General features: G+C 51.4%; 1 protein-coding gene across 1 annotated transcript in view; it reads right to left on the bottom strand.

The window, feature by feature from the left end:
* Nucleotides 1-15,586, bottom strand: part of LOC134338800 (protein kinase C alpha type-like) — a 171,071-nt gene that overhangs the window by 9,734 nt on the left and 145,751 nt on the right. Inside the window, exons 15-19 of the mRNA XM_063034869.1 lie at nt 14,396-14,530; nt 12,126-12,299; nt 11,672-11,763; nt 9,916-9,978; nt 1,537-1,675 (exon numbers count right to left, since the gene is read on the bottom strand). Of these exons, the coding sequence (XP_062890939.1) occupies nt 1,537-1,675; nt 9,916-9,978; nt 11,672-11,763; nt 12,126-12,299; nt 14,396-14,530 (603 nt within the window). The remainder of the gene's footprint in view (nt 1-1,536; nt 1,676-9,915; nt 9,979-11,671; nt 11,764-12,125; nt 12,300-14,395; nt 14,531-15,586) is intronic.

Here is a 15,586-nt window from a genome sequence, read left to right as displayed (position 1 = left end):
TTACTTTAATTGTTATATGGTTATATGATTTGGTAGGGTATTTCAAGTTCAACAGTGCGTGACAGGGAAAGAGGAAAGGTGCAGCTGACTCATCATTTCATATCGCCAAATCACATCGTTTCCTCGCGGCCCGGTGCATGAAACAATCTTGAATGTTGAATGGACTTGTGCATCATACAATAAATAAACTCAGCTTCGATGTTAATGCACATGCTTTAACCATTTCCGTGCTCCAGTGACAGACCACCCTTTGGGTGAAAAGGTTGCCCCTTGGATCCCTATTAAATCTCCCTCCCCTCTCACCTTAAACCTATGCCATCCGGTTCTTGATTGCCCACCCCTGGGGAAAAAAGACTGTGCACAATCACCCCATCTGTGTCCCTCGTGGTTTTATACACGTCTGTAAGGTCACCCCTCAGTCTCCTACACTCCGAGGAATAAAGTCCCAACCTGTCCAACCTCTCTCCATAACTCAGTCCTCGAGCCCCAGTAACATCCTCGTAAATCTCCTCTGCCCTCTCTCCAGCTCAATGGCATCTTTCCTACAGCAGGGTGACCAGGACTGAACACAATACTCCAAGTGCAGCCTCACCAACGTCTTGAACAACTGTAACATAACGTCCCAACTCCTGTACTCAGTGCCCTGACTGATGAAGGCCAGCGTGACAAACATCTTCTTCACTGCCCTGTCTACCTGTGACTCCACTTTCAGGGAACCATGTCCCTGTACCCCAGGGTCACACTGCTCTACAACACTCCCCAGGGTCCCTGTCTACCTGTGACTCCACTTTCGGGGAACCATGTCCCCGTACCCCAGGGTCCCTCTGTTCTACAACAGTCCCCAGGGTCCCTGTCTACCTGTGACTCCACTTTTGGGGAACCATGTCCCTGTACCCCAGGGTCCCTCTGTTCTACAACAGTCCCCAGGGTCCCTGTCTACCTGTGACTCCACTTTCAGGGAACCATGACCCCGTACCCCTGGGTCCCTCCATTCTACAACACTCCCCAGGGTCCCTGTCTACCTGTGACTCCACTTTCAGGGAGTATTGTCCCTGTACCCCTGGGTCACTCTGTTCTACAACACTCCCCAAGGTCCCTGTCTACCTGTGACTCCACTTTCAGGGAGTATTGTCCCTGTACCCCTGGGTCATTCTGTTCTACAACACTCTCCAGGGTCCCTGTCTACCTGTGACTCCACTTTCAGGGAACCATGTCCCTGTACCCCAGGGTCACACTGTTCTACAACACTCCCCAGGGTCCCTGTCTACCTGTGACTCCACTTTCAGGGAACCATGTCCCCGTACCCCTGGGTCACTCTGTTCTACAACACTCCCCAGTGTCCTGCCATTCACTGTGTAAGGACCCTAGATAGTTTTCCCAAAACACAACTCCTCGCACTGATCCAAATTAAACCATTTGTCATTACCTGGCCCACTTGCCCAGCTGATCAAGGTCCCCTGTACTCTCTCTCTCTCTCTCTCTCTCTCTCACACACACACACACACACACACACACACACACACACGAACAACACACCTCTGGAGCAATGTAGTCGGGGGTACCACAGAAGGTCCTGGTGGTGTCCCCATCAAAAATGTTTTCCTTGCACATTCCGAAGTCCGCAATCTTGATGTGTCCCTCAGAGTCGAGGAGCACGTTGTCCAACTTCAGATCTCTGGTGAGCGATGGAAGATTTCTGTCAACAGAGGAACTCCACCTCCCAATAGAGGCCACCACTCCACCCCACACTGCTCCTTCCCAACCACTCCCATGTTCAGATGACCATAAGACCATAAGAATTAGGCCATTCAGCCCATCAAGTCTGCTCCACTATTCCATCATGGCTGATCCCGGATCCAATGCAACCCCATAAACCTGCTTTCTCACCATATCCTTTGATGCCCTGACCGATCAGGAAATTATCAAACTCCACCTTAAATATACCCACAGACTTGGCCTCCGAAGCAGTCTGTGGCAGAGTATTCTACAGATTCACTACTCTCTGGCTAAAAAAATTCCTCCTTACCTCTATTCTAATGGGTCGCCCTCAGTTTTGAGGCTGTGCTTTCTGGATACCGCACCATAGGAACCATCCTCTCCACATCCACCCTATCTAGTCCTTTCAACATTCGGTAGGTTTCAATGAGATCCCCACATTCTTCTCAATTCCAGTCAGTACAGGCCCAAAGCTGCCAAATACTCCTCATATGTTAACCCCTTCATTCCCAGAACCATCCTCGTGAACCTCCTCTGGACTCTCTCCAATGACAACACATTCTTTCTGAGATATGGGGCCCAAAACTGTTGACAGTACATTAAGTGCTGCCTGACTAGTGCCTTATAATGGCTCAGCATTATCTCCTTGCTTTTATATTCTATTTCCCCGCCACCCCTTCCCATCCACTCTGACCCCTTCCTATCCACTCTCATCGCTTCCCATTCACATCAAACCTTTCCCATTAACTCCCAATTTTCACATTCCAAATGGGGCCCCACTGCTTCCCATTCACTCCCACAGTACAAACCCCTAATAGGACCCCACCCATTCCCATTCATTCCGACTGTTCCAACTGGACCCTGCCCCTTCCCCTTCACTCCCACCATCCACACTCCCAATGGGTCACATCCCTACCAACTCACTCCTATCACCTGCACTCCCAATGGGACCCTAGCCTATCCATTCACTCCCACTGTCCACACTCCCTAAACCTTCCCATTTAATCCAAACCCACCCTTATACATTCACTTCCATCATCCATACACCCAAAGGGACCCCATACCTACCCATCAACTCCCACCATCCAGACTCTGAATGGGATTCAACACTTCCCATTCACTTTCACCATGACACTCCCAGTGGGACACCACCCCTTCCATCACCCCCAATGTAGACACTCACAGTAGGACCCAGTCCCCTCGGTCACTCCCACTGTCTCCACACCTTCCCATTCACTCCCAATGTCCACATTCCCAATGGGAACTCGCCATTTCCATTCATTCCCACTGTCCACACTCCCAATGGGACCCCACCCCTGCCCATTCAAACCCAACAACTGCACTCCCAATGGGACCCCACCACTTCCCATTCATTCCCACTGTCCACACTCCCAATGGGACCCACCCCTTCCCACTGTCCACACTCCCAATGGAACCCCACCCGTGCCCATTCAAACCCAACAAATGCACTCCCAATGGGACCCCACCACTTCCCATTCATTCCCACTGTCCACACTCCCAATGGGACCCCACCCCTGCCCATTCAAACCCAACAACTGCACTCTCAATGGGACCCCACCACTTCCCATTCATTCCCACTGTCCACCCTCCCAATGAGACCCACCCCTTCCCATTCATTCCCACTGTCCACACTCCCAATGGAACCCCACCCCTGCCCATTCAAACCCAACAACTACACTCCCAATGGGACCCACCCCTTCCCATTCATTCCCACTGTCCACACTCCCAATGGAACCCCACCCCTGCCCATTCACACCCAACATCTACACTCCCAATGGGACCCCACCCCTGCCCATTCACACCCAACATCTACACTCCCAATGGGACCCCACCCCTGCCCATTCACACCCAACATCTACACTCCCAATGGGACCCTGGCCTTCCCATTCACTCCCACTGTCCTGACATGCAATTGGACACTGCCTTTTCTCATTCACTGCTGCAGTCCACATTACAGATGGGACCCCACCCCCTCGAATGCACTCCCACGGTCCACACACTCAATGGGACCGCACCACTTCTCATTCACTCCCGATGTCCACACACCCAATGGGAGTCAGCCCCTTCCCATTCCCTCCTACCATCCGCAATCCCAATGGGACCAACCTCTTCCCATTCACTCTCAATGTCTACACTCCCAATGGGACCCCAGTCCTTCCCATTCACTCCCACTGTCTACATTCCCAATGGGATCCAACCCTTCCCATCACTCCCACCATCTGCACTCGCAATAAGACTCCACCACTTCCAATTCACACCATTCATCCACACTCCCAATGGGACACCGCCCCTTCCCATTCACTCCCACCATTCACATTCCCAATGTGACCCCACCACTTCCAATTCACACCATTTGTCCACACTGCCAATGGGACACCACCCCCTCCCATTCACTCCCACCATCCACATTCCCAATGGGACCCCAGCACTTTCCATTCACTTCCATCGTATACACTCTCAATCGGACCCAACACCTTTCCCATTCACTCTCATGGTCCACACTCAAAGAGATTCCACTCTTTTCCCATTCACTGCCACTGTCCACACACTCAATGGGGCCCCACCTCTTCCCATTCATTCCTACAGTCCACACTCCCAATGGGACCCCACCTCTTCACATTCACACCCGCTGCCCACACTCACAAATGGACCCCACTGCTTCTATCACTCCCAGCATCTGAACTCCCAAAGGAAACCTCCCCGTCCCATTCCCTCCCACTGTAAATACTCCCAATGGGACACCACCACTTCCCACTCGCTCCCACTGTCCACAATCCCAATGGGTTCCTGCCTCTTCTCATTCACTCCCATCTGCACTCCCAATGTGATCCCACACTTTCCCATTCTCTGTCATCATCAATACTCCCAATCGGACCCCACCCCTACCGTCCCACCGTCCCCACTTCCAATGGAACCCACCTTTCCCATTCACCGCCACCATATGCACACCCAAATGGACCACATCCCTTCCATTACTTCCCTTTTCCACACCCCTTCCAATTCATCCCATCATCCGCACTTCTAATTGGACCCAATAGTCTTCCGATTCATTCTCACGGTCCACTCCCAATCGGACCCAACCTCAGTGGCTGGGAAAATGTTGGAGTCCATTATTAAGTATGAGGTTTCGGGGTACTTGGAACCCATGTTGGGGAGGTACAGTCGACGTTTCAGGCCGAGACCCTTCGTCAGGACTAACTGAAGGAAGAGTTAGTAAGAGATTTGAAAGCAGGAGGGGGAGGGGGAGATCCAAAATGATAGGAGAAGACAGGAGAGGGAGGGATGGAGCCAAGAGCTGGACAGTTGATTGGCAAAGGGGATATGAGAGGATCATGGGACAGGAGGTCCAGGGAGAAAGACGAGGGGGGGGGGGAAGAAAACCAGAGGATGGGCAAGGGGTACAGTCAGAGGGACAGAGGGAGAAAAAGGAGAGTGAGAGAAAGAATTTGTGTATAAAAATAAATAACGGATGGGGTACGAGGGGGAGGTGGGGCATTAGCGGAAGTTAGAGAAGTCGATGTTCATGCTATCAGGTTGGAGACTACCCAGACAGAATATAAGGTGTTGTTCCTCCAACCTGAGTGTGGCTTCATCTTGACAGTAGAGGAGGCCGTGGATAGACATGTCAGAATGGGAATGGGATGTGGAATTAAAATGTGTGGCCACTGGGAGATCCTGCTTTCTCTGGCGGACAAAGCGTAGCTGTTCAGCAAAGCGGTCTCCCAGTCTGCGTCGGGTCTCGCCAATATATAAAAGGCCACATCGGGAGCCCCGGACGCAGTATATCACCCCAGCCGACTCACAGATGAAGTGTTGCCTCACCTGGAAGGACTGTCTGGGGCCCTGAATAGTGGTAAGGGAGGAAGTGTAAGGGCATGTGTAGCACTTGTTCTGCATACAAGGATAAGTGCCAGGAGGGAGATCAGTGGGGAGGGATGGGAGGGACGAATGGACAAGGGAGTCGCGTAGGGAGCGATCCCTGCGGAAAGCGGGGGGGGGGGGAGGGAAAGATGTGCTTAGTGGTGGGATCCCGTTGGAGGTGGCGGAAGTTGCGGAGAATATTATGTTGGACCCGGAGGCTGGTGGGGTGGTAGGTGAGGACCAGGGGAACCCTATTCCTAGTGGGGTGGCGGGAGGATGGAGTGAGCGCAGATGTGTGTGAAATAGGGGAGATGCGTTTAAGAGCAGAGTTGATAGTGGAGGAAGGGAAGCCCCTTTCTTTAAAAAAGGAGGACATCTCCCTCATCCTGGAATGAAAAGCCTCATCCTGAGAGCAGATGCGGCGGAGACGGAGGAATTGCGAGAAGGGGATGGCGTTTTTGCAAGAGACAGGGTGAGAAGAGGAATAGTCCAGATAGCTGTGAGAGTCAGTAGGCTTATAGTAGACATCAGTGGATAAGCTGTCTCCAGAGACAGAGACAGAAAGATCTAGAAAGGGGAGGGAGGTGTCGGAAATGGACCCAGGTAAACTTGAGGGCAGGGTGAAAGTTGGAGGTGAGTTCTGCATGCATGCAGGAAGCAGCGCCAATGCAGTCGTCGATGTAGCGAAGGAAAAGTGGGGGACAGATACCAGAATAGGTTTGGAACATAGATTGTTCCACAAAGCCAACAAAAAGGCAGGCATAGCTAGGACCCATACAGGTGCCCATAGCTACACCTTTAGTTTGGAGGAAGTGGGAGAAGCCAAAGGAGAAATTATTAAGAGTAAGGACTAATTCCGCTAGACGGAGCAGAGTGGTGGTAGAGGGGAACTGATTAGGTCTGGAATCCAAAAAGTAGCAGAGAGCTTTGAGACCTTCCTGATGGGGGATGGAAGTATATAGGAACTAGACATCCATGGTGAAAATAAAGCAGTGGGGGCCAGGGAACTTAAAATCATTGAAAAGTTTAAGAGCGTGAGAAGTGTCACGAACATAGGTAGGAAGGGATTGAATAAGGGGGGATAAAACCGTGTCGAGGTATGCAGAAACGAGTTCGGTCGGGCAGGAGCAAGCTGAGACAATAGGTCTGCCAGGATAGTTCACTCAGGTTGGAGGAACAACACCTTATATTCCGTCTGGGTAGCCTCCAACCTGATGGCATGAACATCGACTTCTCTAACTTCCGCTAATGCCCCACCTCCCCCTCGTACCCCATCCGTTATTTATTTTTATACACACATTCTTTCTCTTACTCTCCTTTTTCTCCCTCTGTCCCTCTGACTATACCCCTTGCCCATCGTCTGGGTTCCCCCCCCCCCGTCTCTCTCCCCAGACCTCCTGTCCCATGATCTTCTCATATTCCCTTTGCCAATCACCTGTCCAGCTCTTGGCTCCATCCCTCCCCCTCCTGTCTTCTCCTATCATTTTGGATCTCCCCCTCCCCCTGCCACTTTCAACTCTCTTACTAACTCCTCCTTCAGTTAGTCCTGACGAAGGGTCTCGGCCCGAAACGTCGACTGTACCTCTTCCTAGAGATGCTGCCTGGCCTGCTGCGTTCACCAGCAACTTTGATGTGTGTTGCTTGAATTTCCAGCATCTGCAGAATTCCTGTTGTTCCCATGGTGGAGACATAGTTTCTCTGTGAAGCGAAATCTTGCCTGACAAATCTGATAAAGTTCTTCGAGGAAGTAACAAGCAGGGTGGACAAAGGAGAGGCAGTGGATGTCACTTACTTCAACTTTCAGAAGGCATTTGATAAGGTGCCAGACATGAGGCTTCTTAATAAGATAAAATCCTGTGGCATTACAGGAAAGATACTGGCATGGATAGAGGAATGGCTGACAGGCAGGAGGCAGTGAGTGGGAATAAAGGGGGCTTTTCTGGTTGGCTTTCAGTGACTAGCGGTGCTCCTCAGGGGTCAGTGTTGGAACCGCTACTTTTTCACATTGTTTGTCAATGATTTGGATAATGGAATTGATGACTTTGTGGCAAAGTTTGTGGATGATACAAAGATAGTTGGACGGTGTAGGTAGTGCTGAGGGAGCAATGTGATTGCAGCAGGACTTAGACAAATTGGAAGAATGGGCAAAAGATGGCAGATGGAATACAGTGTTGGGAAATGTAGGATAATGCGGTCTGGTAAAAGGAACAATAGCACAGACTATTATCTAAATGGGGAGAAGGTTCAAACATCAGAGGTGCAGAGGGACTTAGGAGTCCTCGTTCAAGACTCCCAGAAGGTGAATTTACAAGTCTGTGGTAAAGAAGGCAAATGCAAAGTTGGCATTTATTTCAAGAGGAATTGAATATAATGTTACCATTATATAGGACCCTGGTCAGACCCCACTTGGAGTACTGTGCTCAGTTCTGGTCACCTCACTATAGGAAGGATGTGGAAACTATAGAAAGGGTGCAGAGGAGATTTACAAGGATGTTGCCTGGATTGGGGAGCATGCCTTATGAGAATAGGTTGAGTGAACTCGGCCTTTTCTCCTTGGAGCGGTGGAGGGTGAGAGGTGGCCTGATAGAGATGTATAAGATGATGAGAGGCATTGATCGTGTGGATAGTCAGCAGCTTTTCCCCAGGGCTGAAATGGCTAACACGAGGGGGCACAGTTTTAAGGTGCTTGGAAGCAGGTACAGAGGAGTAGTTAGGGGTAAGTTTTTTTACGCAGAAAGTGGTGCGTACATGGAATGGGTTGCCAGCAATGGTGGTGGAGGAAAATACGATAGGGTCTTTTAAGAGACTCCTGGATAGGTGCATGGAGCTTAGAAAAACAGAGGGCTATGGGTAACCCTAGCTAATTTCTAAAGTAAGTACCTGTTTGGCACAGCATTGTGGGCTGAAGGGCCTGTATTGTGCTGTAGGTTTTCTATGTTTCTATAAAAGAAGGAGATAATGCTGAGGCTTTATAAGGCACTAGTCAGGCTGCACTTGGAGTATTGTCAACAGTTTTGGGTCCCATATCTCAGAAAGGACGTGTTATCATTGGAGAGAGTCCAGAGGAGATTCACAAGGATGATTCCGGGAATGAAGGGGTTAACACATGAGGAGTGTTTGGCAGCTTTGGGCCTCTACTCACTGGAATTTAGAAGAATGCGGGGAGATCTCATTGAAACCTACCGAAAGGACCAGATAGGGTGGATGTGGAGTGGACGTTTCCTATGGTTGGGATATCCCGAACTTGAGGGCACAGACTCAAAACTGACGGGTGACCTTGAAGAACAGAGGAAAGGAGGGATTTTTTTTAGCCAAAGAGTGGTGGATTTGTGGAATGCTCTGCCACAGACTGCAGTGGAGGCCAGATCCGTGGGTATATTTAAAGTGGAAGTTGATAGTTTCCTGATCAGTCAAGGCATCAAAGGATATGTTGAGAAGGCAGGTGTATGGGGTTGAGTGGGATCCTGGTTCAGTCATGATGGAGTGACCAAGCAGACTCGATGGGCTGAATGACCTAATCATGCTCCTATGTTTTACGATTGTGTGGGACCCAATCTCTTCCCATTCTATCCTACTGTCCACATCCCCAATGGGACCCCGTCTTTTCTTATTCACACCAAACATCCCCACTCCCAATGGGACCTAATCCTTTCTCATTCACTCCCACCATCCACACTCCCAATGGGAACCATCCCTTCCCATTCAGTCCCACAGCTACACTCCCAAATATATCGCCCCCTTCTACCACTCATTCCAAGCCTCCACACTCTCAGTAGAACCCACTTCTTCCCATTCAGTCCCAATGTAACATCACCCCGTCCCATTCACTCCCACCATCCACACTCCTAATGGACCCCACCCCTTCCCATTCACTCCCATCATCCCCACTCCCAATGGGACGCAACCCCTTCCCATTCATTCTCACCATTCACACTCCTAATGGACCCCACCCCTTCCCATTCACTCTCACTGCCCACACTCCCAATGGGACCCCACGCCTTCCCATTCACTCCCACTGTCCACACTCCCAATGGGATCCCACGCCTTCCCATTCACTCCCACGATCCACACTCCCAGTGGACCCCACCTCTTCCCATTCACTCCCACCATCCAAACTCCCAATGGGACCCCACCCCTTCCCATTCACTCCCACTGTCCACACTCCCAATGGGACCCTACCCCTTCCCATTCACTCCCACTGTCCACACTCCCAATGGGACCCCACCCCTTCCCATTCACTCCCACCGCCCATCCTAATGGGGTCTCCATGGACACCCAGGCCACTGTGCTGTGGATGGTGATGGAGTGCACCTTTACCTGTAGATGATGCCGTGGTCGTGGAGGTAGAAGAGGCCAATCGCTATTTCTGCTGCATAAAACCTGAAGGGCAGCGGGGGGTTGGGCAGAGGAGAGAGGAGGGGGAGAGGATGGTAAAAGGGGAGGGGTATGTGCAGAGGAGAGGAGATGGGTGGCGATTTATGAGGGGTGAGAAGAGGAGTGGGGCAGAGGGAGGGTAGGCAGCAGGGAGTTGCAGGAGGGACAAGGGAGGTGTGGTTAGAATTAATCCAAAATTGATCATCCCCCACCACCCACGACGACCTCAGGCAAGGAGATCTCCATCTGCACCAGGAGAGGGAGAGCAGAGGAGGACGTGGTGTTGGAGTGAGAGATAGATTGCCAGAGGATGGTGCAGGCAGCAACGATGTAATCAGGTAAGGAGAGGAGCGAGTGACAGAAAGTGCGAGGTGAATGATGAGGGATGGATGGACAGAGTGAGAGACGGGATGGTTGGAGTGAGTGAAGGACAGGGTGAGTGAGTGACAGATGGATGGACGGAGTGGGTGACGGATAGAAGGATAGTGATGGACAGGAGACTAATGGATAGGAGAGTGATAGATGGAAGAAGTGTGTAATGGATGGAATGAGAGTGATGGATAAAAGGAGTGTGATGGATGGAAGGAGAGTGATGGACAGAAGCAGAGAGTGATGGATGGAAGGAGAGAGTGATGGATGGAAGGAGTGTGTGATAGATGGAAGCAGAATAATGGGCAGAGTGAGTGTGTGATGGATGGAACGAGTTTGTGATGGATGGAACGAGATAGTGATGGATGGAACGAGTGTGTGATGGATGGAACGAGAGTGATGGATGGAACGAGTGTGTGATGGATGGAACGAGATAGTGATGGATGGAACGAGATAGTGATGGATGCAGGGCATGTGTGATGGATGGAGGGATTAAGCGGTGGATGGAGGGATTAAGTGGTGGATAGAGGGAGAGAGTGATGGATGGAGGGAGAGAGTGATGGATGGAGGGATTAAGTGGTGGATAGAGGGAGAGAGTGATGGATGGAGGGAGAAAGTGATGGATGGAGGGAGAGAGTGGTGGATGGAGGGATTATGTGGTGGATAGAGGGAGAGAGTGATGGATGGAGGGAGAAAGTGATGGATGGAGGGAGAGAGTGATGGATGGAGGGAGAGAGTGGTGGATGGAGGGATTAAGTGGTGGATAGAGGGAGAGAGTGATGGATGGAGGGAGAAAGTGATGGATGGAGGGAGAGAGTGGTGGATGGAGGGATTATGTGGTGGATAGAGGGAGAGAGTGATGGATGGAGGGAGAGAGTGATGGATGGAGGGAGAGAGTGGTGGATGGAGGGATTAAGTGGTGGATGGAGGGAGAGAGTGGTGGATGGAGGGATTATGTGGTGGATAGAGGGAGAGAGTGATGGATGGAGGGAGAGAGTGATGGGTGGAGGGAGTGTGTGACAGACGAAGGGATTGAGTGATGAATGGAGGGATTGAGAGTGTGATGGGGCAGTGAGAGGGAATGACAGTGGTGTTATCTGAGGGAGTGTGTTTGGGAATGAGGGAGGGTGTGAGCGAATGAGGGAGTGGTGGGATTTGGATGTGTGTTGGGGAATGAGGGAGTGGTGGGATTTGGTCGTGTGGGAATGAGAGTGGTGGTATCGGAGGGAGTGTATGAGGGAATGAGGGAGTGTGTGAGGGAATGAGGGAGTGTGTTGGGGAGTGAGGGAGTGGTGGGTTTCGGACGTGTGTTTGTCGAGGGGTTACTCACACGGCGTGTGGTTCCTTGAAGCGACCAACAGTCTGGATGTGATACATCAGGTCCCCACCGTTCACGTACTCCATCACGAAGAACAGCCGGTCCTGAGGAGGGTGAGGGGTTCCAAGTGTAAAGGGGAAGAGAGGGGGAGGGAGAGGGGGTAGGTAGTGTGCAGAGCTGGGCTGAGCAACGGTGTGAGAAAGACCGACAGTCCCTCTGCCTCACGAGTGTAGACCCTACCCCACCCTCGCCCCAGCTTCCCTCCATCCCAACCCCTCTCTCCCTCCCCCCATCTCACCCCCCCCTCGCCCCCACTCTCCCAACTGCGTCTTTTCCATCCACTGTCTCACTCACGTCTGTGGACAGCACAACGACATTCTGCACTCCGCAGCTGGTCCTCTCCCCCCTTTCATCCCTCCCCACACTCCCTCCCTCTGTCCACCCCTCACCCCCTCTCTGCTCTCACCATGGTCTGGAAGCAGCAGTAGAGCTGTGTGAGGAAGTGTGGCGGGTCGGCCATGGACAGCACCCTCCTCTCCACCATCGTGCACTCCACGTCATCGTCCTGCATGATCACGTCTTTCTTCAGTGTCTTCACCGCAAACAGCTTTTCAGTGCCCTTCAGCTCGGCGAGCAGCACCTTGTGAAGGAGGGGGAGATGCGTGGGTGTCGGGCAAAGGCAAGGACCCCACCCCACCGAGGGCACCCAAGACTCCGCGCCTCCAGTCAGGCCTGACTCACGTCTTCGAGAACGAGGCACTGGAGGAACCCAGCAGCAGGTCAGGTGGTGGCGGCAAAGGGGAATATACAGTCGATGTTTCAGACTAAAAGCATTCAAATATCCAACTATTCCATATATGCTGAGTTCCTCCAGCATCTCGTTTGTGTTGTTCTGGATTTCCAGCATCTGCAGAATCTCTTGTGTTTCAAATTTAAAGTTTACGTTTACTATCTCGATGGGAGACGCCAGAGAGTAGTGCTGGATAACTGTGTGTCAGATTGGAGGAGGGTGTGTAGTGGTGTGCCTCAGGGATCTGTACTGGGTCCAATGTTGTTTGTCATATATATTAATGATCTGGATGATGGGGTGGTAAATTGGATGAGTAAGTATGCAGATGATACTAAGATAGGTGGCGTTGTGGATAATGAAGTAGGTTTTCAAAGCTTGCAGAGAGATTTAGGCCAGTTAGAAGAGTGGGCTGAAAGATGGCAGATGGAGTTTAATGCTGAAAAATGTGAGGTGTTATATTTTGGTAGAACTAATCAAAATAGGGCATACATGGTAAATGGTAGGGCATTAAAGAATGCTTTAGAACAGAGGGAGCTAGGAATAGTGGTACATAGTTCCATGAAGGTGGAATCTCATGTGGATAGGCTGGTGAAGAAAGCTTTTGGTTTGCTGGCCTTTATAAATCAGAGCATTGAGTACAGGAGTTGGGATGTAATGTTGAGTTTGTATAAGGCATTGGTAAGACAAATCTGGAGTATTGTGTACAGTTCTGGTCACCGAATTATAGGAAGGATGTCAATAAAATTGAGAGAGTACAGAGGAGGTTTACTAAAATGTTGCCTGGGTTTCATCTCCTAAGTTACAGAGAAAGGTTGAACAAGTTAGGTCTTTATTCTTTGGAGCGTAGAAGGTTGAGGGGGGGACTTGATAGAGGTGTTTAAAATTATGATGGGATTGATAGAGTTGATATGGATAGGCTTTTTCCATTGAGAGTGGGGAAGATTCAAACAAGAGGGTATGGGTTGAGAATTAGAGGACAAAAATTTAGGGGTAACATGAGGGGGAACTTCTTTACTCAGAGAGTGGTAGCTGTGTGGAACGAGCTTCCAGCAGAAGTGGTTGAGGCAGGTTCGATATTGTCGTTTGAAGTTAAATTGGATAGATATATGGACAGGAAAGGAATGGAGGGTTATGGGCTGAGTGCAGGTCGGTGGGAGTAGGATAGGGTAAGAGTTCGGCATGGACTAGAAGGGCCGAGATGGCCTGTTTCTGTGCTGTAATTGTTATATGGTTATCTCTTGTGTTCGTGCCCTCTAACCCATGCAATGTCCTGGTGAACCTCCTCTGCCCCCTCTCTAAAACCCTCACACCTTTCCTGTCATGGGGTGACCAGAAGAATGCACAACACTCCAAGTTTATTACTGCCCTGTGTGTACTTGTGCGGCCATTTCCGCGGGGCTGTGGACTTGGACCCCCGAGATCCCTCTGTAGATCAACAATGTTAAAGACCCTGTCATTAACCATGTCTCTGTCCATTTATATTTGACCTCCCAAAGTGCAACACCTCACACTTGCCCGGGTGAAACTCCACCTGCCACTTCTCCACCCAGATCTGTATCCGATCTCTATCCACTGTATCCTTGGACAATCTTCTACAAGATCCACATCTCCGCTGATCCTCGTGTCGACTGCAAATTTACTAACCCTCCCATCCACGGTTTCACGCATAATCATTTCTCCCTCTCCTCCTCTTACAATTCTGTCGCTCCTTACCTCCCCCTTTTCCCACCCTCCAATTTCCCTATCTTCCCTCTCCACTCCTGCCTAGCATTTCACCCGTTTCCACAATGTCTACCATCTGACCATACCCCACCACAGCCTTCTTCCTCACCACCCATCCCACAGCGCAGAGCTCTCTCATTGCCCCCCCACAATGCACAGGCAACCCTCACAGGACCCTCCCTCCGCACAGAGATCCGACAATGGCCCCCCCATCGCGCTCCCACCTTTCCAAAGCTTCCCCGGCCCAGGACCATGAGGAAGTTGAAATCCGAGGGTCCAAAACTGTTCCCGAGATTCAGGGAGACCTTGGAGTTCGTTGGACTGAAAGGCTTTGGTGTGGAAGGGGTTAACTTCACCTTCTGCAAGAGAAAGGTGCAAGAGTTATTTCACCTCCCCTCGGCCCCTCGCCCAAGCAGCTATACTCCCCCTCCTCCTGTTCAAACTCGTCCCTCACCCTCTCCCTATCTCTGTAATCCTACACTCCCCCCTCCTGTTCAAAACACTCCCTCACCCCCTCCCTATCTCTGTAACCCCTACACACCCCCTCCCTCACCCCCTATCTCTGTAACCACGACACTCCCACCTCCTGTTCAAACCCCTCCCTCACCCCTCCCTATCTCTGTAACCCTTACACTCCCCCTCCTGTTCAAAACCCTCCCTCACCCCCTCCCTATCTCTGTAACCCCTACACTCACCCCTCCTGTTCAAACCCCTTCCTCACCCCCTCCCTATCTCTGTAACCCCAACACTCCCCTCTCCTGTTCAAACCCCTCCCTCACCCCCTCCCTATCTCTGTAACCCCTACATTCCCCCCTCCTGTTCAAACCACTCCCTCACCCCCTATCTCTGTAACCCCTACACTCCCCCCTCCTGTTCAAACCCCTCCCTATCTCTGTAACCCCTACACTCCCCCCTCCTGTTCAAACCCCTCCCTCACCCCCTCCCTATCTCTGTAACCCCTACACCCACCTCCTGTTCAAACCCCTCCCTATCTCAGTAACCCCTGCACTACCCTCTCCTGTTCAAACCCCTCCCTCACCCCCTCCCTATCTCTGTTACCCCTACACCCACCTCCTGTTCAAACCCCTCCCTCAACCCCTCCCTATCTCTGTAACCCCTACACTCCCCCCTCTTGTTCAAACCCCTCCCTCACCCCCTCCCTATCTCGGTGACCCCTACACTCACCCCTCATGTTCAAACCCCTCCCTCACCCCTTCCCTATCTCTGTAACCCCTACACTCCCTCTCCTGTTCAAACCACTCCCTCACCCCCTCCCTATCTCTGTAACCCCTACACTCCCTCTCCTGTTCAAACCCCTCCCTCACCCCCTCCCTATCTCTGTAACCCCTACACTCCCCCTCCTGTTCAAACCCCTCCCTCAACCCCTCCCTATCTCTGTAACCCCTACACTCACC

Source organism: Mobula hypostoma, chromosome 28 (genome assembly GCF_963921235.1).
Source record: "Mobula hypostoma chromosome 28, sMobHyp1.1, whole genome shotgun sequence".
Lineage (NCBI taxonomy): Eukaryota > Metazoa > Chordata > Chondrichthyes > Myliobatiformes > Myliobatidae > Mobula > Mobula hypostoma.
The sequence above is the reverse complement of the archived record's forward strand: the minus strand, read 5'-3'. Positions and strand labels throughout refer to the sequence as shown.